Below are 25,993 nucleotides of genomic sequence, written 5' to 3'. Positions count from 1 at the left end.
TCTAGTCGTAGCCTGCTGGGGAGTCCCAGGGCTGGGTCACTTACCGCCACGTGGAGCAGGAACAGCAAAGCTGGTAAGGTGACAATTCTGTGTGTGTGTACATGTACCCGCTCACATAGGTACCCTTCTGCCCCCCCGCCCATGCACAGGTGCTGGGTGGGCAGCCAGAGGACACACACCACCTCTCTGCACATGTATGGCAATTGACATTTTCAGCGGCACCTAAGGTGGGGGCAGTAGGAAATTTAAAATTAAGTACATAATTTTTACAGTATTCAGACTTCCTGTCTCTTAAACATTCTGAGACTGTTCAAGGCCTTGGTGGCATAATCCAGTGTCGCTGTGCACGCACACGCAAAAGAGGGAGGGAGTTGTGTTAGTAAGGCCTGGACACAGTCATACTTTGCCACCTCATGGTTATCAGCCCAGCTACTTGCCCCACGCCCCATGAACTAAACACAGTGCGACACTTTCAGCTACTCATTAATTTTTTTTAATAGAGAGCGGGGTAACTGTAGTTTTAACATGACACTTGGCTAATTAAAAACCCCCCACCTTTAAAAGGGAACTTTTGGCCAAGAAAACACAATTCAAGCAATATCGATTTGATTTAAAGTGTCTCCACAGGCTCCGTGTGGAAGAGCTTTCTTCACGAATCACCAATGATCAAATTGCTACATAAATTGCTCTTTTTTTGTTTAATAACTGAAGTAAATATATTGTTAGAAAAATCACTACTTAAGATGCGGTACAACGGGACTAATGCACATTGCATAACACAGTTCAAAAATAGTCTCTCGACCGAACCAAAACAAAATTACAAAGTGAACGGTGAGGGTGTGGTGGTGGTGGGTGTCTGGCTACATGTACCTATCAGTAACATACATTTAAATATTAAAAACAGAAAGCAAAGCGTAATAAAGGTAAGAAGAACAAAAAAGGAAAAAGTAGGCGAGTGTTACGATCAGTCTCCCGGCTCTGTACCAAACTCTTAGCAAAAGGGCAAAGTCGCCATGTGACAGCTCAAGAAGGACCACAGTGGAGAAGAGCAGCTGCAACCGGCCACATGGATTTGGCTTTAACATGGTATTCAGCAATTACTCATCAGCTGACTGATTTCTCCAGAATGACAAAGACATCATTCACATTAAATTATTAAAAAAACCCCTCCAAACCTACACTCTGTGCCCCCCCCCCCCCCCAAACAAAAAAAACCCCAAACCCTTTAAAGTAAAACTAGGATTTTGGGACCTAAAAAAACTTGTTTGAGACCACAGCAACTGCTGCATCAGAAACCAGACTGAAAAAAACCCCTTTATGAAAAGGTCAGTTAATGTACTGGGTAAGAGCAGGTTATGTTGGGTTTTTTTAAATGTCTCTTAAAGAATGACTCCCCCCCACCCCCCCAGTTTGTCTGGAATATCACCGACTGACAGTCATTTGTGTCAAGTAGCTCTTTCTAATGTCTAGCTCATTGGAAATAGGGGTAATTATAAAGAAAGAGCTAAAATAAGCCTTTTTTAAAAAATAATTTCTACAACAAACAGGTATGCTCTCCCACAGCAGAGAGCTATCGCACCAAATAATCAAACTTACTTAGAGACATTAAAACACGTTCCGTGCAGAAAGCCCAGAAGAAAAACTATTTTACGTGCCCATAGTAAGTGGATGCCACTTTTTTAAAAACCTCTAAAAGAACACGAATTTAATTAAAAAAAAATATGTTACAAAAGGCACTATTAAGCTTGCAAAAGCATTAAGTAAGTGCAGGGTTTTTTTTTTTAGGTTTGTACCAAATCATGAACCTATGGAAGGGTGTAGTCTGTGTACGAACAGTCACTCTGCAGCGTGCAACAGCCATCAAACCTGTCAAGCGCTGGCTCCTTGAATCCAGCCTCTGCAGCGGTGAGCCCTACGGGTGGGGAATGCCCGACTGCTCCTGCGCTACCCCGCCCTGCCTACAACAGGAGCTGCTGGAGCCGTGGCCGTAGCCGACAGACGCCCAAGGCTGGTCCATGCTTTCTCAGCTCCTGTGTGGCACCAGTGAGTCCACATCCGTCCCTTTTTACCAGCACAGCCTTGGCAGACTTTAAGTTTCTGAACAGATTGATGCTGTAACGAGGGATAGGTTTTTCTTTTTATTGTTATCTAGAGAGCTATCAAGACTAGAGCGCTCCATTTCTGGAAGCCTTCTTTCAAGCAACGTTACAACCATTAAGGTTGATAGGGAAAACTGTCGTCTGAGTTTTGAAAAGCATTCTTCAGTCTCTGCGCCGTACTGTCGAAACAAGTCATTCTTACAGAAGGCTAAAGAATAAAATTATTGACTGCTGTAACAAAACCTCATTACCACATCAAGACTAGAGACATAGTAAAAGCTTAGATTTCAATAAAAATATTTTTAGTCCTTATTCCTCTCTCTTTACAGTTGGGAAATAAGGCCCCGCATCATGGGTCACTGGCTACCGCTCTCACGTGTTACAAACTAGCCCATTAAGGTATCTTGCTGGTAAATTTGCTGCAATTATTGCTGATGTGCTTGTGTGTAATAGCTATTAAAATCTGCTAACATTAAAAGCGTCCGTGGGGAAAAAAAAAGCAGCTAACTTTTATTTTCTTTTAACCTTCAAACTAACATTTACAGGAATACCAGTAATTGCTGTAGTGCCCCTTTACTAAAACAGTGTATCACGGTGTTTTTGACAGCCTCAGAACAAGCAAAGACTCAAGGTTTTCTGTGTAAATTTGTGCATACATACACACATATATCAGAGTGTGTGTGTGTGTTTCAACTGTCTAGCCCAGACTGCTGGCTACAAACACTTACTTTCTGTTTATGCACAGGGTTTCACATTCCTACTCAGTACTGGAAAGCTGTCATTACCCAGGCTTTCTTTTAGGCTTTGCGCGTTCCCCCTGCAAGCGGAAGAACATTTTACTTCTTGCCCTCAGTTTCCTCTCACAAGATTTCTGTTTACTGATGATGTGCTTCCTCCAGACTACCCCAGCAAAAGAAATGCAGTTGAGGGCTAACGGGTTCATTGCAGTAACGACAACTGGCGATAGTGAAATACCACCGTTTCTACGTAAAGGTTCAGCTCACTGGTTTACTGGCAACAAGGGTTAATTCATAGCTACTGGACAACTGCACTGACTGTCACTAATTTCTCGTGTATCACCAGTAATCTATCATCTCGTATATGGCATAAAGACATATATTCAATTTTTTTTTTTTAACATACAGTTGTCCTCAATTGAGGAAAAATAAATAGCCAAGTACAAACCTCATGTCACTTCAGTAACATTGCAGGTTTTTTTCCTCCACTCTAACAATGAAAATATAATTGAAGTCCTGGGAAGATGAATCGTATTTTAGTGGGCAGGAGGCTCTGAAAAGTAACGCAGTTTTAACAGCGCGTGGTTGACACAAGCTGGACTGTAGCGCCCAGGACTCCCGGGGTCTGGAGAGAACGAGGCGGCATTGCCATATTTTCCTGGACTTCCTGTTACGGGACTATTTCTTCCTGAATTAGAGTACGCTGAAGCATCTGGAAGGCCAGCAGCGAAGGTTTGGGACTTGAATCTTGCCTTCAGTGCTGGACTCGGCCAACTGAAAGAAACAAGAAGTTGTTTTGCATTTTGTTAAGAAGCCTGCAATAAGGAGAGCAGTACTGCTACTCGGTGCCACTTGTAGATCTTAGAAATAATGCACCAGCAGAGAAAAATAACTGGTCAGAGACAGGTCTGCGAAGAAACAGCGACAGCACAATGTATTACATGCAGACAGGCTGCCTCATCGGTCAGATGTCATTTGCTCCAAAACGGCCATTCAGAAAAGGAAGGGGCGCTTGTGCAGCACCTGGGCACTTTTCATCCAACGCCCCCATCAGAAAAGGGCACCAAGACCCAAGCCGACCTGATCGTGGTTAGTGCCGCAGCTCGTGCTGTGGCTGAGCGTGATTTCCCCCCTCCTTTTCAAAATCATCTTGGTGTTTGGATGCCACGGAAGTAGTTTTGCTGTATCCTCAGCGTCAGATTTTTTCTTAAATCAATGAGAACTAGGATCTAAAATTTCTTTGAAAGCAGAGCAAAATATTTCCTTTGTTAAAGTAAAAAACCTTCCCTTTTTCTCTAAATTTTATCTTAAGCAAGGCAGAACGACGAAAGGTTGTTTCTAGCATACGTGAATCATTCCTGTCCTTTCTTTTACATGTGAGGCAATTTCTTAAGATGAGCCACTACAGAAAACATGCTATCAGCTAAAGATATTTTATAAGGTTTTTAAAAATAAATAAATCAGACTCCACCCACCCCCCAACGATGAACGATACACACGCACACAGCTTATTTAAAACCTTTTGAAAGTAATTTTCTTCTGACAGACCTACTGGTCCCTGTATCATTAGGGCTCATTTTTGCAGTCAAAATCCTACGTACCTAAACACAAAGGGATCTAGCGTGCCATTTCTTTGCTTTTGGCAGAGGTGGCACTGCCAAATTAAGGAGGCTGACAGAGCAAGCCTTGGCATTGTCAACTAATTACAGTAATCGTTTTTACTTAAGTGACAGAACAGTGATTACAGCTAAAACTCTTGTGTTAAATTTTAGCACCTTAGAAGACCACTTTGGACCTTTCAGACAGTGGAGTAAGAATGAAAAAAGCCTAATAATGAGCCTATTTCTTTCAAAAAATTAATCACAAAAATCGGGGGATGAGGGAATTTGACTTTGAGAAGTGAAGTGGTACAAGGACATGGTATCAACCAGATGCATGAAAATATTTGCCTGTTCCTACTCCACTTTAAATCACAGAAAAATCTTTGTGAGCTTCCTGGTTTTTTCTAAAACTATACTTGGTGGCCCCACTTAGTGCACTGGTTGCAATCCAGAGACAAAAGGAAGCTTCTTTCTTTCCCAGTGCTTAGCACTGGGCAGCATCTCTCCTTCCACTTATCATCTGCACTTTTTTCAGCCCTGCCACATGTTGTTGCAGCTCTTTCCACAACATTCCTCCTGCTCCAGTCTCTGCTAACTTAACACAGTTGCACTTCTCAGCTGCTGGTTCCCAACACCCACTCGGAATTTTGTGGCCCATAAAGCCACTCAATTATATTTTTAAAATTCCCACAAGCTCTGACAGAGCTTTAAAGGTTCTGTCTTTAAAGCATGTTTTGAAAAATTCATGTTTAGTATCTATATTGAGAACTTCTTAGCGGAAATAGTTCTCACAGTAAGTGCAATTTCATGCATTTAAGAAAGCTAGAAGAAACAAGCAAAAAATAGAAGTCAGTACAGGTCATTTGATAGCTTTCTGTTCCTGCCTCCTTTCCAATCTGTTGTGTGGCACTGGGTCATCCGTTTCCTTCCTGAGAACTTTATCATGACTACGTACGAGTTGCAGGCTGCCTAAGCGAGGGCCTCTTCAGTGCTCTGACCAATGTCTGTCACAACGGAAATAAACCTTCATGTTAATACAACCACCAGAAGAAGCTGCTGGTATGAAAACTGTCGCTTTGGGTCCCCAAAAGCAACAGCATTCAAAACGAAACGTGTAAGCGGCGTAACGTGTACTCGGGCCTCCCAACAAATGCAGCCTGCTTCCATTATTTGTGTAGCAAAACATGATGTTCTCCCTAAAAACTTAACACACCCCGTGGTTCACGCTAACAATTCCTTTGGACTGGGTAAGAGAGGGTACAAATAAAAATAGTAATAAAAAGATGCCCGCAGATACTAAGTTCACTTTAACATCACTCTGCACAACCCAAGTACCTCAAAGCAATACAAGAGTTTTGCACTGCATCCACAACAGGGATGAATGACCAACTGACAGCGTAACTACCAGTAAGACCAATTAAGGATCCAAGTACTAAGCAACACATCAGCAAACTGAGACATTTGCCAACTGGAAAACACTTACGCTCTCGAGACCTTCATTTTCTGTCTGATTTGTGTATAGTTATGCTGAAGTTATTTGGAACCGCAGTGTAATGGAAGGAATTTGACTGCAGCACCAGTAAAAGTAAACTTTCCTTATTAACAGACACCAGCCACAAAGGCTTGGTGATTAATTTCAGAAACACACTAATAGTTAATCCAGTTGAATATTTAAAACAAGGTTTTTGTGAGCAACGAGGCCTGAAATTCTAGCTACTCAAGCTGTTCTGCAGCTGACCCGCTAAAAATTTTATTTCAACTCAGTTGACCAAATGTGCAGAAATACCTTTGCCTGTCAGACGAAGAGTACGACTGCACCGCGTGTTTCCATTTGTAAATAATTGGGTATTTCTGTGGATCGATCTCTACTGCGTCTATAGCTGCCAAGACATCGCTATCCAGCTTCGAGGGCTGCTCCCTAGAATACAAACAGAACCAGATGAAAAGAGAACTATGTATTTGTTCAGGCAGTAAAACATCCCCATTCCAAAACATTTATTTTTGATACAAGCAAACAAATTGCCCACGCTCCTCTATACACAGAGTTTCTCCGTGAACTTTTTCCAGCAGGCCAGCGCTTAAATGACTGTCCATTACCAAGCAGTAGTCTCATAAAATAAAAGTTTTGAAAATCTTGTCTGAGGACATCCCAAGAGTGTAGTAAACACTTTGCTGTTTACCGTTCATCTGACAGGCTTGTGACTTCATGATGAGCCTGACTTACATTAACAAAGTGTTTACTGAAACTGATTTGGCACAAAGACTTCTCTTCTTCCTTCCTTCCATTTTAGATACGGTATTCAGGTAATTCGTTGCAAGAGAACTGTATGGCTACTGTACAAGCACTGAAGCACTTTAAGACGATCATTCAAGGCTGACTGCAACTAGTGTTGCTTAAGTATCACATAATCAACTTTGCTGTCAGTGATATTATAAAAAGCATCTTGTTTTGCATAATAAACCAAAGGACAAATACATGTTGTTAAAAAAGACAATTCTTACCCAAGCAGGAATAACTTCTTAGAATTGTCATTTGTGGGTGAAGCCTTCAAAAGAAATTTCTGGGAAGAAAGTTCTGGATGTTGTTGTGCCTCATTAGTGTGGATTCCAGATTCCAGGGACAGTCTCCCCTTTTCTGATGGAATTTTGTGTTCTGTCCTTAACTTGGTCTCTCCAGGTTTACCCGTAATACTTGGCTCAGAAGAACTTGCCAGTGAAACTGCATAGCAGGTCTTATCCAGCTGGTCCTTGGATATTCTCACCTGACTCGTTCCTTCAGCCAGAATTCTCTCATTCTCAGTTTTTTCAGGTATTTTATTTGATTCTCCTGCAACCTCTTGTTCTTGGAATGACAGGCTTTCAAATTCTGACATGAAACTGGAAATGGGCGACACAAGGCATTCTTCTCCATCATGCAAATGCCTTCTGTCACTAATTATCCTTTCACTGGCCACAGGATTACAAAATCCATTTTTGCTGGAAGAAACCGCCTTTTCATAGTGCCGAGGGTGATCTGAAGTTTCTATAATGTTTACCGTACGCTCCATTGACAAGATATCACACTCGGCGTCTCCAATAGCATCGATGCTAGGTTCTTTGGACACGAGAGGTTGGCTGATATTCCGTGCTGCATTTTGTCTGTTTTTAATTTCTTCTAAGCTCATGTCATCATCATCCTCATCCAAAAATGCTCCAACAGAAATAGAATTGCAGCACTTTTTACTCTTGCCTGTAAACAATTTTAATAAGAGCAACACATAAAAAGACTTTCAATGGAACGCCAATCAAATGAACTAAGAACAAATACACAATCTCTACGCCTTATTCTATTGACTGAAGCCCTCTCTAATTTTATTCACGCAACAGCATGAACTCACCTAACTAAAGCTACAAATGCAAAATTACAGCTGTATCTTTTTTGCGCATATCCTTTTATATCCTAGTCATTTGAGAACCTTATTTCCTAAGCTCCTCGCTTCAATCATTAACCAGCAACAAAGGATAAAGTCTGGATAAATCAGAACAGGGTAGGAAAATGTCACTAATATAGAATAGCTTAAGTTTTCATCTCTTCCAAAGCACAGAGGCTTATGACTAGTCCAATGACTATCCTTCAGGGTCTTGTCAGCCCGCGTTTATCCCAGGTACCAGAGCCCCCTCAGATCTATTAATCACACAGGAAAGAAGGAGGAAGGAGCGCAAAGATTTGGGACTAGTGCGTGCCTTCCATAAACACATGGCAAGTAGTGGTCTAAGAAGGTATAAGAGCTTTCCCGGGTTTTGTTCAGTGTGTCTTTCACCCTCAACTGTAAAGAATTATTCCTTTATTTTAAGAAGTTATTTATTCTCTATCTGTGGATTACAAAATTCTATCCCCCAAGACAAATTCCCAAATATTCTCAGGAAAAACATGCTGAAAATAGAGGTTTTCTTATAGGAATTTCATTTGGGGGTTACAATCAAAGAAAGTACTTCATATGAAGGATAACGAACATCTAATGAGGTCTGTTCTAATTCTCCTACATTCACAGTGGTGCTAGCTACTTTTTCAATACTATAATGAGACTGTTTGGATAACAGATTAATAATAGCAAGCACAACAGGTGAATACCACTTCCCCTGGGCACCAAGCTTTTTCTCTCCCTCTTCTCCCTAGGTACAAGCCGTTGTTTGTAGCATTTGCCCTTTTCTTACCAGAGGGATGTGGAGTTTTATATCTATTGCAGGTTTCATTTTCCCCTGTTTCTTGCTGAGCCTTTTCGCTCATTTCCCGATGACTCAGGTACTCTTCTAATTTTCGCAACCCCTCCTGGGAAGACAGATCAACAAAACAGCCCAGAAATTCCCAGTATTCAACCCACGGGAACCCCAGTTCATGAGCTAACTCCCTGCAATAAATAAAATAAAACGAATCATTTGTGAAGACATAAATATTAGTTTGACAATAACTTTTCTGAACACATTTTATCAGCTATTAATAGGAGTATAAACGTGCAACTAGGCAACACAATTCCGCAACAATCAACAGTCTGCAACAGCGATACACACATCCTTAGCAAGCACAGTATCGTCTAATTTTTTTCTAGAATATTTTTCAAATTTAATCTACGATTCTTAAAGTTAGCACCATAAATATTGCTATTTGTAAGCTGACTGTATCTAGACATCAGATAGAGATGAATCCCCACTGATGCAGGCATACTCTGAACGATATTCCATTCAATAGCTTTTTCTATTTGGGAATGGGAGAAGGTAGGAGGAAGCGAGGGGTTATTTTAAAGAAAGAAATCTAATCAGCTTTTAACAAAGTGTGTTTCTTCCGTATATTGCTGATACAAGGTATTTTAACAGCAAGGACACATATCACAACACACAGCTTTTATAAAGCAGAACAATTGTATTAGGATCTTTTCATCCTGCTATCTTTTTAACAACCCCTCAATTTTACAAAAAAAGTAGGCTATGCATAATTTTAGATCTTCTGACAAATTAGGCAAGGAAATCTTTGAGAAAAGCATCCTATACATACCATTATACCAATAGTTAAAATATCTTTTTCTTTATTTCCAAAGCTAAGAAAGCTAGCTCTCACATTTTTAGCTATTTTGTTTATACAAAAATACATGTAAAAATCCAACTACAATTAATTTCATAAACATTTCTGCCAGTAACTTTTGCCCTAGGATATCGTTCAGTAAGTAATACCCATACTTTCAGCACAAGCCTTTTGCTTTTAATTGCTCTATTGCTAATTTTTTATACTGATACGCTTTTAGATACCTTCCAACTCTTTCAACACCTCTCTCCAGATCAGATTTCCTGACATTGTGAAAGAAGCCAGCTCTCTCTCGAGGTGGAGTCTTCCAAAGCCTGCGAAATTCTTCGGCCTTTAAAAAACAGAAATAATTTTAAAAACCTACCCCCTGCAATATGAAGCTAACTCAGTGCTGGCTAAATGTCTACCCATAGGTCTAGAAAACATTTAGCTGTTTGCTGTCTACACGTAAACAACTCAAGTTCTGCCACAAGTATTGCTCAACTCTAGCTATGAAGAATCTCATACTGGATCTAAAGTTACTCCTCCCAGTATTGCCGGTTACTTTGATCTCCTAACTGCTTATTAAAAGAGTAAGAACCATAGCGTATAACCACCTTCAAGTAAACTGTACAGATACTAAGTCTGCCTGGTTTTAATTTGTGTGCAGCAGGAAACAGGTATGTCTTATAATATTCCCGTGCCATTATAATTTTATTTAATGATAAATGCTCTCTTGGTCACTGGTTTCCAGGAGGCAAAGGTGATGCTTTTAGACGTATGTATTTAATTCCACAGACTTGTTACAATTATTAGGATATAATCTTGCTGTTTATTTTGAAGTTTGAATTTGAACTGCTAAAGGGAATAAACTAATGGATTTTTGTACGATCCCAAACTTTATGCCTTTGGATGACAAAAATCAGCAACAATGACTACGAATTACATTCAGGCATTAAAAGCATCTGTCAGTTATCAAAATAATGCATTGTTTACACCCTAGGTAAAATTTTTCAGATTATAAAATGTATTTACATTTCTGTCAGGTGAACAGAAAATTGACCAATGAGCGTATTTAGAAGAAAAAGCATTAAGCATTTTGGTAAAACTCAGTCCTGGAAGAACTCAACCATCAGGATGACAGAAAGTCCTCAACTGTATTTATTCACTATTTCTAAAGCCGTCATACTTCCAGCATGTTCATACTAAACAGATGAGTCAAAACGAAATGCCTATAAATTCATAATATATTTAACTGGTATCTAAGTATTCCTCCTGAAAACTAAAGACTTTGCTTTTCCTCTATACAATCAACACTTTTCCAAAACTATCCCACCACCTACTACTTGGTCGTCAGTTTTTCCATTTAGAAAAAAATATTAATGTTAATTCAACAAGCAGAGGTGATAAACTGCTTCTAACATCCAGTTTCTGGACGTTATCAATTTCTAGAAAGGAGATAAAGATATAGTTAAGATTTCTTCAAACCGATTCATAACCGCATTGAAAGGCTTGCTTTCAGATTAGAAAGTTAGAGCAATTATCTGTAAGACAACGAAAGGTCTGTCAAAGAGTGCTCTTCGAATAGATTCTAGTAGGAAAAAGAAAAGAACAACTTTCTTTTGACTGAACTTCCACTCTTATTTACACCAAACGTTTCTATGTTTTCAGCAATAAAAAATATTTAGAAGTTTCTGTGCTTCTCCTTCTCTACGGAGGAAGATCCAAGAAAAAGAGCGCCACAATCTGTAACAGGAGCAAGCTACACCACACAATGAACCGTGGGTGGATCTTCTGACTGTTCTTTATTAAAAAAAAAAAAAAGGAAAAAATAGGCATTAGAGTCACAGGAAGTTCTCTCCTTACCTTTGAGGGGCTCATGGGGCCTGCAAAAGCTCTTATTGACAATACTGGATCTTTGGGGCTGCCAGTGTATTTAGATAAAGTTTTTTGGGGGCTATCGTCCGTCTGATCGGGTGACCATGGTGCACCAATTACAGGAGCTGAGGAATTGTCTTCTGCTCTCAAGAGCGGTACATAGTATCGACCTAAAATAAATAATACAAAGCTTTCTTAAGAAGTTTATTTTACATTATCCTGCTGCTTCTTCCTAGAATATCAATACACCCATATACTTAACCATCTGACTTTATTTCGTTAGTAAAACTACTTGTAATTCAAACTCACCGTTTCAATATTTATTGCCTGCTTACAGATTGTATTTTAGTACAGGCTCCCTTCGCTCTCAAATACAAAAATGCCTGCATTGATACATATATCCCTTCCCTAAGGATCTTCAACAAATTTCAAAACCTCCTTCTGCAAATGCCTAAACCCGCATGTGACAAAACAGTGAAAAGTTTTATGTCAAAGAAATTACATGACTCCCCAGCGTGACAAATAAATCTCTCGCTCTGTAAAGGTCTTTTGTTTCCTTTTAGATTAAACTTTCTGCTTCAGGCTCACTGAATAAAATAAGGGCCATGCCTGTGTTACAGAGCTATGAGGATAACCTTGTGATCCGTACAGTAAGAGTTCTGACCATGTAATTTAAAAGACAAAGTTTTCTGTTCCTTGTCAGTTTTAGCGTTTCTCTTTGGTTTTGCTACTGTACAGTAGCATCATTTATGAACAGGAATGCTACAGAAAGCAAACAGAATAGAAGACAGCAAAGAGCCAAAATACATGCCTGATGCAGTATAAAACTGAATACAGACCTTTCAAGTACTCTCTCAGTTTTTCTTTCAATTCTGCAGATTTATTCTTGCTTCTTTCACAAACTACCTGTTAATATAATTTTAGTTGTTTGTTAGTAAAGCATAAGACATCGATCTCAAATCAATTGCACTGTGTGTTCTTTTTGAATAGTCACATTACTGGCCTCTACCCATCTCATCCAGCACTTTTAATTCAGAGTAGAACAAACCACTAAACTACAGCCACATCCATAAAATGGATACTGTAAAGAAAAGGCAGTGAATCGTAACATCTAGCACTTTTCCCCAGATACAATCAACATAAAATATTTTTAATGTTATCAAAGATTTACACTCTAATCATGACACTAGTATCTTACTACAAGCCTTCTATCGACAGTAGTTAGTAAATGTTTGAACTTGAAAAATATTGATTAGGCATAACATTTTTGGTTTTGTTGTGGACATGGAGAGACTTACTTCTGCTGGAGTTTGATCGTATTTGTTTCTTGGATTTTTTACAATAGCTGGGTGTGAGGTAAGCACATTAACGACGTCCAAATTCCCAAACTTACAGGCAAAATGCAATGGAGTATCAAATCCCTGCAGTGGGAAAAAGGGAAAATTCACATGCATTCGGAAACATGTCAATCCCACGTATTTCATTTAGAGACTGGGAAAAGTAAATAAATGTCATGACTAATTATCAGGGCTCTTAATGGATCTTTTCCCACCATGCTGTAGAATAATGATTATTAAAACCCACAATACTCACGAATAGCTCATTTTGCTAGAAGTGTCCCCTTCTATTCATTTCCCTTCCCCCTCACACATCCTTAACACCTTCCAGTTGTTTCCATAATAATAAGAAACTGGCAACCATTCAAATCTTACCATTTTATCTGGTGTATTAAGGTAAAGGTCAACAATATATTGGATGCGATTCTTCAACATTATATCATTATCATCTGGATACATAAGCCGCATAAATTCAGGATTTTCCAAAGTGTCCAGTAATAATTGGCAGACACCAGGCTGATTCTCCTTGGCAGCAACATGCATGACATTGTACCTACACCCTTCCTGGAAAAAAAAAAAGACAAACATTAGAACGAACTGAAATCTTAACAGCTTGCCTAGGCGCGTATGCTTAACTGACTTAACTGTGAAAATACAAAGGCTGTAACACTGAGTCTTATATTTAGGGTTTTGTTTCTTAATATTTTACTAGGCAAAGATGTTTACAAAACAGTACATAAACATTCAGAACTGCAGTAAATTATACGATATTGTAGAGACTTACGCATCTTTACACCCACATTGCCCTTACAATTAACAAAATTCTTCTTATATGCAGCTATAGTCTTTTTTTACATCTAGCGCAAAAACGTGGCAAAGAAGGTATATTAAGATATCACATAATAAAAGGAGAGAAGAAGTTCAGTGTATAAAAACAGCAGGAAAATGGATCTGTACATACATATAATTCAGTTTGTTGTAATATATTACATACAAAATGTCAACAGCTTCACAAAGCTGGTCTGATAGAAGTCATTTGTTAAAGTAAGATTGTCAGCATCTGCTAACCAGTACCTTATACATGGATTTTAGATGCAGAGCACGTTTTGAAATGTAATGGTGATGCCTAGGTAAGTAGTGCTGTAGGAACACCTAGCTACAGCTTAGGCACTACCCCATTCCTTAAAATCATTCCATTTAAAAAAGACTGGAATTATTTGGAGGAGATCAATACTATATGAAGACAAGACTATTCCTTCACTACTGGATAAAACTATTCTTCCCCTAAAGAACTGCATACTCAGTTTCTTTACTCGAGCTCTTCTGGAGCAAAGCGAACTCTCAGTTATGATGGGTGACTTACGCAAGACAGACAACTGCCTTGTTTCTCTTAGCTTTCAGCTAGTATCAATAAACACTGAGAAACTTTGCACTAGTGGAAAACAAGGAAGAGTAGGAAACAACACATTCCTTCCAGTTCTGCTTATCAGGCCTCAAAGCTGAATCACTAAACCAGAACTTGGAGTTTTCCATTTTATTTTTTTTACCTGTACAACTGTTGGATTGTCTCCCGACCCAATCAGATAGCGAGGGTTACTCCAAATAAGTTCTGAAAATGTTGCTATATCGCCTTTCTCGACAGCTTTCCGAAGTTTAGCAGTAAGATCTTGAGTACGTGGACTTTTATAACTGTTGGCTCTCTCCTTATTAGCAGTTTCGGTGTCAGGGGAGCATAAGCCATCTATCAAAACACAGGTAACATGTTTCTAGATATATTCTTTTCAGTGATCACTATTTTAATTGCCAGACGATGAAAATAAGCTTTTAAACTATAATATGTATTAACTGTGCATCTTCAATGTACAGGAGTAAAAAAACTGAGGTCAACGACAAGACATTTAAAAATACTAGTGGTTAGTAATAGGGAGGGAGGAGATTATGACTTAATCATCACGTAAAACCGTTTCAGAATTTAATAAGGACTGGTAAATTTTATAATTACCAATCTGCTTCCATCCAAACTTAAAAGCAAAATTCAACAAGAAATAAGAACTTTCTGAATATTAAAAATGCTTTTGCAGTTCTGTGACTACTGAGTCCCTTTAGCAACTGGGAACATTGTGAAATATTATCAGTGTTTACCATTTTATTTCTGAACTTACGAACTTAACAATTAAGTACGGTTTTAACATACTGTGCAATTTTATCAGAGTCTTATTAAACCTGAAAATCCTGAAGTCCATGAGTAAAATCAAACTCTACCAAATATAACCATAGACTACTAAGCAACATATCTATGCAGGCCATTACCAACATTTCAGCTTTAGAAGAATAGCAACATTTTTTAGTGTAAAATTCATGCGAACCAGAACGACGACAATTGCTTTTAAAAGTAACCAGTTTACTTTATCGTAATATAGACCATAGAAACCACCCATTGAAGGCCAAACCTTATGCTTTAAAACACAAAAAGCAGTCTTTCCATAGATTCCCGGGGCTCTAATTTACTTCTGTGGTAGTTCTTTACAAAAGAAATGGCAGGATTCCAACATACTCTACTTCTTTTTTTATTTCTGTATATAAACTTTGGTGGTCCTTTCTTGGAAAAGCATCAATTAACTTTAAGGATGACTTCTCCAGTGACAGTATCATTTTATACAGAAGTAAAACCAGATTCGAATTAAAAAATTAAAATATGCTTTTTATTGCCTGTTTCTAATTTATTTCACAGAAAAAAATGTAATTACATACTGGTTGTCTTATCTATTTATACAGTAATTTTATTTGGTGAGTAAGCTCTGGAGCTGTGATCTAACATTTGTTTACAGCTTATCTTAAAACACCATCACTCTAAAGGGACTTCAATTTATTAAGATGCTTCACCTTTTGAAATTTTTTCTGTTATTAGTATATTGGTTATGAAGTTGTTGCTTCTTCTCTCATAAAAAATTAACAGACTGTATATTGCATCTACTGTACACAGATAAACACCCTCACTTACCTCTGTTAAATGATCCCACTTTCCCTGGAGACAAACATAAAGAGGACTTGCTTGGAGATGGGAAATAATCACAGATTCCTTTAGCAAATTTCTCAGCATCTTCTCTGTTTGAAAAAGCTTTAAAACGGGAACCCTTAATCATCTTAACAGCTTGGAGAGCTTCCTTTCTATCTTCATAAACATGTATTCTCTCTGCAACAAAGTACAATCAAAGTTATTTCAATAATCTCAGATTTGTTCCTAGAAACAGATTACAAAATTCTCAGACTGTCCTTCCAGCTTTGGTCTCAAACTGTTTCTCTACCAAATACAGCATAAGAATCAAAAGTCCTTTTACGTTTTCTCCCTCGGAAACTGAGTAGAAGAATTTTACACGCTCCAGCTACCATCAGGAGATATGTGTACGGTGCTCAGCCATGCATATCAATCAATATCTGAACATCTTTTTTAATAGATGGGCCAGCTTCAACAAGCAAGTACTTCACATCCAGACTGAAAAGCAAACTCAGGGTTTATTAACTCATGTTACTTTCCATGGTCTCTTGTTCCGAAAGATGAACTATGTAAATGATCCACTGTCACAACTCTAAGACCTCTACGCAGAACCCTAGGTATTAATCAAATCCTTCTCCTTCCTCTCCTTTTGCATTAACATTAATTTGTTCAAATCAAGATATCTGAATATCCTTTTTATGAGAAAGAAAACTTTCTACTGTCTCAGAGTAAATGATCCTTTATGCACTACTGTAATCCTGCCACTAGGTAATTTAATAATTCCTTATTGCAGTATTCATCAATAAAATGTGAAGAATGACTGATGCTTCTAGATGACTATTTGGCATTAAGATAGAAAGGAAAATATGAAATCTCTTAGAAGAGATCATTTAAGCTTCAGTTGATGACAGTATAAATAGGTTTTGATTGTTTATTTGTAGGATTACTTTTTATTCTTGAGAGGGATGAGAGTATTCGTAGCAAATCATTTTCTTCATCTGTACTACATCGAGTAGAGGATCCTCATGTGTACTGACTATTATGGCAGAACACCTAGGATGTCTTATAACTGTGTTTCTATGCCTCAGAAGATCCAATAAACACTATTTACAGAAACAAAAAAATACTTCAAGTGATGCTTAAAATACTAATACAGTGGCGTTCACATCACCTGCTATATAGAAAAAGATCTATTTAGACACAATTGTAAAAGGCTTATCATTGGAAATAAAGGAAACTAGTATTTACCATTCCTTGCCAATATGTCATCATAAACTGGACAAACACCATAGAATAGCGGAGGGTCTCTGGACAATGTCCGAGTACTCATTTGTGAATCAGCACATCCTGCTCCACAGACTGGAGCTGAACAGTTCATGTGCATCACAGCATCTTCTTCTGGTGGGTTCAGACCTACACAGTACCCAAAGTCTACCTCTTCAGAAACACTTCCATGACCGTTGTGATTCAAAGCCTTTTGTGTTTCTGCCCGGCCACTATTAGATGGGACGTTTCCAGCAGCCTCCTCTGACAGAGCAGATCCTTTTTCCTCCAACGCTCCTTGCTGCTCCAACAACGCCTGAGCCAATTTTTTTTCAAAAATAAACCTAGTAGTTGAGGTAATAGGCCCACATTTCAGTCCTGCTCTTATAATTTCTTCTCTAAGCTCATCAGGGGTGAGCTGCTTCAATCGGGATAATATTGCATCCATTGTTATTTCACCTTTAGGAAAGGCAAAAAAGAGAGAAGATAAACTGTAAAGAACACCACAACTTTTTTTCTGCTATTTAAATGCTGTATTAAAACCAAGTAAAAAAAGTGTCTCATAACAATTTATCTGATTCTCAAGAGATTATCGCAGTTGTTGAGAAGACAAAATATCTTTCAACACATTAAAAATATTTTTAAGCTATCACACTTATACCAAGAGTTTATTTCCTCTCCTCTCAACTACTTGAAAGAGTATTTACAGCTTACATTTTATTCGTTTGCCCTTTTCAAATTTCTTTTGGAGTGAAAACTCAATCCAGAATGTTCATGCATGAAAATTTATGACAGGCTGAGAAATATTTGATTCCTGCCAAGAAAGGCACAATCTGTGTATGTAATGGAATACAAGAACATGATGACTAGTTAGCCCCAGTAAGAGATTCTGGTTAGGCAGCACCTACAGCTAAAAGCACAGCACCATTTCTATTATTTCCGTAAGAATTTCTAGCTGACAAAAGTATAAGGCACAAGTATGATGCAGCAACCAGGGGAGTCTATCTCTGGCCATGGTGCAAGGCTGGAACTATTTACACCACATGTTGTTTCCCAGCCCCTGTTTTGACAGCAAAGAGCCAGAAGAGAAGAACAGCTGATTTCAGATTTCTCTCTCCAACAAAGAGCGGGAGCTGGAAGAATTTCTCCATTTCCAAAGGCAGATTCTTCTCACTGGTATGATACTACAAGTCCCCCAGCTCACTTCCCTCCATGTAATCCACGCACTTACAGCTTCTGCATGGTCAGTGAGAAAATACTAAAACCAACATGATGCCAATACAAATTCCTTGCTGTGAAAAACACAACTGAAAGATAGATTTGGGCAGCTCCAGAACATAAGCAGCTTTAAAGTTATTTCATCAGATACTGCATCCATGTATCTCCACACAGGCTGTGACTTTTTCCTGCTGTACACTAGTTAGAAAGGACAGCTTTACAACAGAAATTATTAGGCTGTCACATTCCTTCAGCTTGCTTTCACTCCCTCCTTAAATTGACCCTTCCTTCACCCCCTAGCCATTTTATGGGTTATACTGGTTTGCATAGGTGTGAATGGCATTTTTAGCACTTTATTTTCAATTCCAGGTTTCATCCTCAATTTATGAAACCTAAGACTACTGGAATACACATTTGCAGCTTTTCCACATGAATTGATTTCTATTTTTTTCATCATGCTATATTTAGAATAACACAACTCCTAATCTTGTTCCATTAGAGACAAAGCAATCTCTCAGGTATGAAGTCAGTATCACCTGTAATTTTAAGTTAAATCTCCTCAAAAGAGCATTTGTGGATGCACATGGCAGTATGAGAAATACCCACGATTTATGAGTTCTCCTGCTTTATGAATAGGGTGCACAAGCAGTCCTTAACATGAGTCAGAACATCCACTCTGATGGGCAAGAACCTTTGGCTGGGAAACTAATGCGAGGCTTGAACGGTGAATGGCTGCACCCTAACATAGCAGGGATGCAGCATTCTAAATACTGGATCTTAATAAGTTAATTATTCATTTTGTCAAAGCGTACAAACTCAGAAGTAACTCCAAAACTGCATCTTCATCATAGACTCGCAGTATAGTCAAACTCTCTTATTTTTCCATGTGTATTGCCAATAGTAGCATCACAAAATACACCAACAAAATAGACATGACAATCTTGCTTCCTAAATGGCCCAAGGATTAAGCTGGTAAAGAACCAAACTTTTCATATATAAAAAAAAAAAAAACCCACACAGCTGTTTTCGTAACTTTCAGCAATAGTCAATACAGCCAAGTAAAATTTTCACCAGAATCTGACTTCAAAACTATTACGTTTCTAATAATAGGCAAAACTATGGAAACAGATGCTAATGCCAAACCTTAAGTAGGTTTTCAAATATTATTACAACTTGACAGTTGTGTGAGTTTGAGGATTGTTTTCTTTGAGGGCCATTTCCTTTGAGAGTTTTCTTTTTTTTGAATGTCCAATTTTAAACATCTTGTGGTTAGAGAACATACCTCAGTCCCAGAATATTTCATGAGTATTAACTAGAACCTCTGAGAAACTACGGGAACTGACAGTATTTCAGCTTAAAAAAAACCCCCCAGTCTGTGGCAAAGCCACGGTTGATGCTGCTGAGCTGCCTCCCCAAAGTATTCTAGTTCCCTTATGATTACTGAACCTCCAAGCAACCTCATTGTTACGATTATCTGACTGGCCCACAAGACTGCAAAGACAGATGTGAAAGATTTTCTCATTTATTTCTGATTCTTAATCACCTATTATTTTTTAATAAATTTGATGCCATTCTGTTTTGATCAAGGGATAAAATGTGGCCCTGAGGTCAATTATAAGAATATCAAACCTTGCTATTCTTTTTGATTTTCTTTTTGAGAGTGTATAACTGAAAAACCACAAAAAAGATGAAAACTCAGAGGCAAGAAAGTTTATTGCAGAAACAGCTCAATGAAAACACTTTAAAAGAATCAATATAATGCCTTAAAGAATTAACTCAGAAAATGCTCCTATGTCTAGGGTTCAGAAGCAGCACGATCATTCTGCAGAAGAGGAGACCCTTACATATGTATAATTCATGTACGTGGAGTACGCAAGCACATGCAAAAATCTTTCTTCTTGTCTTGTGGTTAAGTAAAAAATGTCGGGAAGGAGTGATTTCTCTGGTATCTCATCTTTTGATCGAACTTGGCACCTAAAATTTTCTTCCTCAACTATGTAAGAAAAAGTATTTGTTTCATGTGTCCATTACAACTCAGGCACAACTAAATCAGAGCGTGAAATGACAAAGCAGACCAACAGTGAAGAAATTAATCTTTGGTTTAAGACCTACTGTTAGCACAAACAGCTTTCTACAATAAGCTTGCTGTGGAAACAGGAAAAACGTTGGAATGACAAGATAGAACTTCCATGAAATATGTCTGTAATCTGACATTTAGCTTTCAGCTAACATAGATCAGCATTTATTCATTTTTAACCCCATCACCTATTTTGATCTGTCCAAAACAAAAGGTGTGACTCGCAAACCTGAGAAATAGCAACTGCCTGTTTTACAATAATCCTTCGATCATTTGCTACAAGCAGGTGCAAAAGGTGATTATCTGAACCTTAAAATGCATTTTATCTAACTTCAAATGATCCAGAGTACAGGCAGCACTGATGCAGCTACCTTTTCTAGTTTAGCACACAAGGTCTTGCAAGTTACTTTAGTAGCTTTACAAATATGAACAACTGCTTTAACGACAAATGCATGTTCGAGGCTTCTTCCAAATAAATCAAAATCTGGAAGAATGGGCAAGAGATGTATTTTCCCTTGTCTTACTGCATCAGTATGAAACAGCAGAATCTGCTTCCAAAAAAAAAAAAAAAAAAAGAAAAGAAAATCAAGACTAGTACCCAGAAAGAATGAATGATTGACTTTTAAGGATGCCAATATTACTTTATTCCACTACTCATTAAAACCTTCAGTAAATGAGCAATGTAAGCAAACAGACTTTTTTTTTTTTTTGAGGCAGGAATTAAATGAGACATATATCCCATCTTGGGCTATATTTTGACTGCTAGGATTTGCACATGGCAGAATAACTGTGGCTATTCAATCAGGTATTTCGTCTATACTGCCTGTTGCCAAATTAGCCAACAGTTCTGAACTACGTGGCAGAAATAGAACTGCAAAACAAACTTGGAATAAGCTACAGGAAAGCCAGGACTAAAAGAAAGGGGCGGGGGGGGTGGGAAGGATGACTTCTCAGGAACGAGAAAGGAACACGTATTTCCAGAGCTAGTAAGGGAGGGCAGGCTCGGCGTGGGACAGGATTTAGCTAGCAGAGAGCAAGAGCAGGGACGCGTGAGAAGGGTGGAGCAGGCAGCAGCCGACCCTGTCGCCGTAAGCAGGGCAGAGGCGTGCGACGGGAACGGAGGGCAGCGCCGGGGACCGCCCGGGTCGAAGAGGGGACAGGGTGGCGGGAGCAGCAGGGCCGCGGCGGCGGGGCTGGGCCCGGCGGGCGCCCCTGAGCTCCCCCCGTGGACGAAGACCCCTGGGGCCGCGGAGGCAGGAAGGGCGAGAGGCCGAGCGGCCGCAGGCCTCCCCGGGCGGTGCCCCGGTGCCCGGCCGGCTCTCCCGCAGAGCGAGAGGCAGCGCCACCCCCCGCCGCCCTCCCCCGAGTCTCTCACCTGGGCGGCTCCCGCTGCAGCGCCGGCTCCCGGCAGAGAGCGGCGCCGGGGAGGAGATGGCCGCCGCCGGCGCCCCGCGGCCGCCCGGCCTCCTCTCCAGCAGCCGCAGCAGCCAGCCCACGGCGCCGATGACCGCGCAGGCGGCCAAGAGCTCCCAGCCCAGCCAGCGGCCCCAGCCGGCTCCCCACAGGGAGCCCCAGCCCCCGGCGGCCCCGACCCACCGCTCCATGCCCCGGCCCGCGTCCCGCGGCCCGCCCGCGGACACTCCCCACACGCCCTTCGGGGACGGTACCTCAGCGGCCTCCCGGCTTCCGTCTCTCCTCCTCCTCCTCCTCCTCCTCCCCCCGCCCCGCCAGGCCCCCTCCCTGCGCGAGGCCGGGCCTGCCCGCCCCGCTGCCTGACAGAAAAGCCCGGCGGCGCCGCCCCTCCCTCCTGGCCTCCGCCCCGGTGCCTGACGGGACGGCGGAGCCTCCCGCCGCGGGAACGCTTTCCCCCGCCCGCCTTTCGCGGTGCCTGTCGGGAAGGCGGCGCCTCTGCCGGTGCCCGCGGCCCGGGTGGAGAGCCACGGCGGGGCAGCGGCCGAAGGGCCGCTCCGCTCCGCTCCCCGCGGTGGAGGAGCGGTCTCTGCCCCCGCAAGAGCCAGGCGACCCGCGGTCCCGCCGTCGCGCAGGCAGCCGGGGGGTGCTCCCTCCTAACGACTTACCGTTACGACGGCCACGTTTTATTCTCGGTTATCATTCCCGGATGGTAGCGGATGGGGCGGGCGGAAACGCTGCTGTCAGGCTGGCGCTAACCGGCTGCAAGGGCAGGGAAGAAGAGGCCTGAGAAACTTGAAGCCACCAAACCGCTAACTGCTGCAACAAAACACAAGATAGAGCTTTGTACAGCAACAGCGTGGGTTGCGTCCTTTCCCGCTTTAGGAGCGGGCTGTAAGGGTGGTTTTCAAGACGCTGGGATGAGGCAGGATCTGGAACTGCAGTTGGTCATCCTCCGACAGGCGTGGGGCTTGCTACCAGCCTTGGTGCTTAAGAAGATGGGCCGCACAAACAGTTGAAAAGAAAGTACCCTGTAAAAAGTTTCAGTCTAAGCATTAATCTCAAAATGCTGCAGTAGTCTCGGATAAGCCAGCAGAGATGGAAGATCATGAAGAAGGAAGCTCCTAGTGCATGAGAAGGAAACAAGTCCGACAACTAGTCATCCCAGTAGGTATAACATCACTACCTTACGGGTACAGCTACTTGTAGCAAACAGCTGTAGCAAAAAAACCATGGCTACTATAAGCAAACCGGTCAGCTGCAGGTTTAAACGATGAGACAAAATGGCAGGCCTTCAAGAAGAAGTTGACAACATCCCTTTAACTCACACTGTTTAATATTACAAGCAGGGTACAGTAATTTCTCTCATCATTGCACTTGGCCAATTGCAAATCAAGATGACATTTCTGCACTGTTCCATTCTGTACACTCAAGCTTCAGATGTTGGCAAATTCAGGCCAAGGGAGCTAACATTCATTACGTTTCTTTCCTGACATGTTCAGCAAACTGAGAAAAAGTAAATGTAATGGAAATACAAGCACAATCAATTTTAGATGTGTGAAAAAACAGTGAAAAAGCAACATGCAATAACATAGTCAGTTAAAATAAGGTGGTTTTTTTCTTTAAAGGTGGCTATACAGCATGTTCAGAATCCTAAACATAGAAATTACTGTCCAAAACCAAAGAGAAGATATCAGTTTCTCTTTAGAAGTAGAAACAACATGGAGCCCTTTACCAAAAATAGTTTATTGCACAAAACTTTTAAAGGAATTCCTATGCACATTATTTTTATAATCAACATGCTTTGTATGATCATAAAACATTAATTGTACATAGTGTAACTCCTCCATCCCCTGGGTTATCCGCTCAAGAACATGAAATGATTAACTTCTATCTTTATAAATACAGCCTAAGCAGACATTACCGAATGTCATGTATAAAACATAACAATATTTCATTTACAGTATCCAGAACATCTTTCCCTCCCCTAGAAATCTGTGCATCTGTATTGGAAATTAGGCTGCCCTGCTGCTCAAGACTGAAGTGTTACACATTAGTAGGAGACAAGAGTGATCAGATGACAGCTGATGAGCATTAGGAATTACTTTGGACTGTAATTGCTTTCACATGAAAATATTTAAAGGCTCTGGTCACAGCAAGTCACATGCAACTATTCACACTTCCCCAGCAGACTTAATAAAACATATATCACAAGCTTTTGCATCACCAGCAGTGATTTTGTCATCTTTAAGTTAAATTTATATTGATAATACTATCTGTCCCCAGTGCACCTTTAATGTTGTCATAGCTAACATTAAAACAGCCATGCCACTGCAGTTCACTCCCCTAAGGAGGAATAAGTAATCCATGAAAATATGAGCACTAGAACTTTCATTCTGGATATTACTCTACTGTTGACATAAGTGAAATTCTGATAGATTTCAGCTAGGATATTGCCTGAATAAAGAGTATGGGATCAGATCCTCCCATTGCATGAGTGGATAAGGGGCTCAGCTGATCCCAATACAGTGCACAAATATTTCCAAGAAATCTGGAAGACAATAGAATGGAGCATTATGCAATGTTCAGCAACACCAGAGACTCAGTAACATTTTTTTCCATTGTAGGGTTTGCTGGTTTTTTGATTTGTGTGTTTGGTTTTCTAAATGCACAATTATTCAAGAGTCCTCAAAAACCCAACAGCATCTGAAAAAGTAATGCTACAGCATTTACCAACTTTCATGACTTGGGAAACATTCTTACATTACAGTGACATTTCTCCTTCAACAAGACTCGGTTTAGTAGGTAGCAACCACTGAAGAAACAGACATGGAAAATACATTCTGTTGCAGTGCTTGAAAAAGGAAAAGAAAAAAAATCTTTAAGAGATTATTCCTCAGATTTTCCTCTGATGTATTTGGCAGTGCTGTGACAGGCAGAGGGGAGGCAGTTTTCATTCCTACAACTAGTTTGTTTTATTGCCTAGACAGCAGTGACCTGAAGCTTTGTAGAGCGAGCATGCTCAGCCTCAGGGTGAGGCTTTTTAATAAAACAGCAACTGTTTCTCTGGATAACTGAGAAACATAGCTGATGAGCTTCAACGAAAAGGCCTTGCTTTTATCACATGCTGCGTGCTCCTTCTAGAAGGCTTCCCACTGACTTCTGTAACTTAATTGACTTAGTACCTCGCCAGATTTACACCCTCAAGTCTCACCATCTGTCCTTCAGTTAAGTAAATGGCATGGTGCTTCTGTTTATAGAAAAAACACATGGTGAATATAAAATGAAAATACCTAGCGTCCAGGTACGTTCAGAGAGAGACAGGTGGATCAATGCGGAAATCTAACCTGAGCACTTCACAACAGCTTCCTCATCTTTAAAAGGAAAAATATGCATCTAAGACTACTTGATTGTATAAGCTCAGATGTCTTTATAAGGAGCTAGTGAGAAAATGCAGCACTGCACTGAAAACAGAATGCAGTATGATTATTGATACAAAAAGAAGAGGAGAGCAGACATTCTGAAGAACTATGAAGGTTTCTAACAATTCTGGCTTCTTTGATACCAGATAAAACCCTTATCCATACAACTGTTGCCAAACGTAGGAGATTACAACATAATGGATTCTTAACTGTAGGCAATGTATTTACTAAAATTAATGCTGCACAAGTGTTATTTAATTTAAAATCCTGAACGTTTGATAACTTTTTTGTACCGAATATATTATTCATTACGTAGTTTTAATTTTGGTCTTTAACAATACTGCATTTTTTTTTTATTCTTTGAGCTTAAAATACAGGCAACTTCAAGAACGTGACAGCAGTGAGATAATCAGTACCATTTACTCTGCAAAGTAGACTGCAGCAGTATGCAGACATTAACATGTCTAAGCTAGTCTGTAAAGCTTTTGACTTTTCTTGGAATTGTTTGGTAATTCTGTATGATGGGCACCTAACGCCATGCTAATGCATTTTTTCCTTCATCAATTTCAAAACCTTGACTTCTACCATCACTTGACTTTGATCCCAATAAAATCTAAGTTAAAATCCAGTAGCTGAGGGGCATGAAATCAGTCAGGATAGATACTTTAAGTGCAAAGTGTTCAACTGGACTGGAGCTTGAATTGGTAGTTATGAGAAATCAGACTTCGGATAAATATGGGTGGGTTTGGGTTTTTCGTTTGTTTGCTTATTTTTTGCCCTACTGCTAAGCAAACTGCAATCATTTCTCCCCCAAACAACCAAACCCATCCGAAAGCAGCAACAGTCTCTTTGGAAAAATACATGAACTAGAACTTTTGGTTTTTTCCCCAGCCCCTTAATCTACTTGTACTTATAAGATCT

The 25,993-nt window shown here is 40.1% G+C and overlaps 2 protein-coding genes across 6 annotated transcripts in view; both read right to left on the bottom strand.

The window, feature by feature from the left end:
• Window positions 1–92: 92 nt before the first annotated feature.
• On the bottom strand, window positions 93–22,009 carry ANKLE2 (ankyrin repeat and LEM domain containing 2). 3 transcript variants are annotated; one of them, XM_075515924.1, is made up of 13 exons: window positions 21,908–22,009; window positions 16,931–17,404; window positions 15,689–15,880; window positions 14,235–14,428; window positions 13,063–13,251; window positions 12,649–12,771; window positions 12,190–12,256; window positions 11,339–11,520; window positions 9,718–9,824; window positions 8,632–8,825; window positions 6,940–7,666; window positions 6,224–6,355; window positions 93–3,610 (listed from the first exon to the last, which is right to left on the bottom strand). In XM_075515924.1, the coding sequence occupies exons 2-13, from the start codon at window positions 17,391–17,393 to the stop codon at window positions 3,373–3,375; spliced, it is 2,808 nt and encodes a 935-aa protein (XP_075372039.1). In that variant the 5' UTR covers window positions 17,394–17,404; window positions 21,908–22,009; the 3' UTR covers window positions 93–3,372. The 3 variants fall into 3 exon arrangements, with proteins under 3 accessions (XP_075372039.1, XP_075372037.1, XP_075372038.1); XM_075515922.1 differs by lacking the exon at window positions 21,908–22,009 and adding an exon at window positions 21,616–21,859; XM_075515923.1 differs by lacking the exon at window positions 21,908–22,009 and adding an exon at window positions 21,616–21,859 and having other exon boundaries at window positions 3,390–3,626; window positions 6,218–6,355.
• A 329-nt stretch (window positions 22,010–22,338) lies between these two features.
• Window positions 22,339–25,993, bottom strand: part of GOLGA3 (golgin A3) — a 31,803-nt gene continuing 28,148 nt past the window's right edge. For 2 of the 3 annotated variants that reach the window (XR_012777718.1, XR_012777719.1), the window contains one exon: window positions 22,965–24,504. The gene's annotated coding sequence lies outside the window, so the exon portion shown is untranslated. Of the gene's footprint in view, window positions 22,470–22,964; window positions 24,505–25,993 lie in introns of those variants that run through there. The other variant, XM_075515920.1, reaches the window with a different exon arrangement.

This window comes from Mycteria americana, chromosome 13 (genome assembly GCF_035582795.1).
Source record: "Mycteria americana isolate JAX WOST 10 ecotype Jacksonville Zoo and Gardens chromosome 13, USCA_MyAme_1.0, whole genome shotgun sequence".
Classification (NCBI taxonomy): Eukaryota; Metazoa; Chordata; class Aves; order Ciconiiformes; family Ciconiidae; genus Mycteria; species Mycteria americana.
The sequence above is the reverse complement of the archived record's forward strand: the minus strand, read 5'-3'. Positions and strand labels throughout refer to the sequence as shown.

What these genes read in the sequence shown, in the direction of transcription:
- ANKLE2 (XM_075515922.1), bottom strand. Translation starts at nt 21,844, where the DNA reads ATGGAGCGGTGGGTCGGGGCCGCCGGGGGCTGGGGCTCCCTGTGGGGA. An exon ending in TGACATATTGGCAAGGAATG is followed by an intron (nt 15,881 to 16,930) that starts GTAAATACTAGT and finishes ACTTTGTTGCAG; the next exon opens with AGAGAATACATGTTTATGAA. An exon ending in AAGAAGTTATTCCTGCTTGG is followed by an intron (nt 6,356 to 6,939) that starts GTAAGAATTGTC and finishes TTTGTATTCTAG; the next exon opens with GGAGCAGCCCTCGAAGCTGG.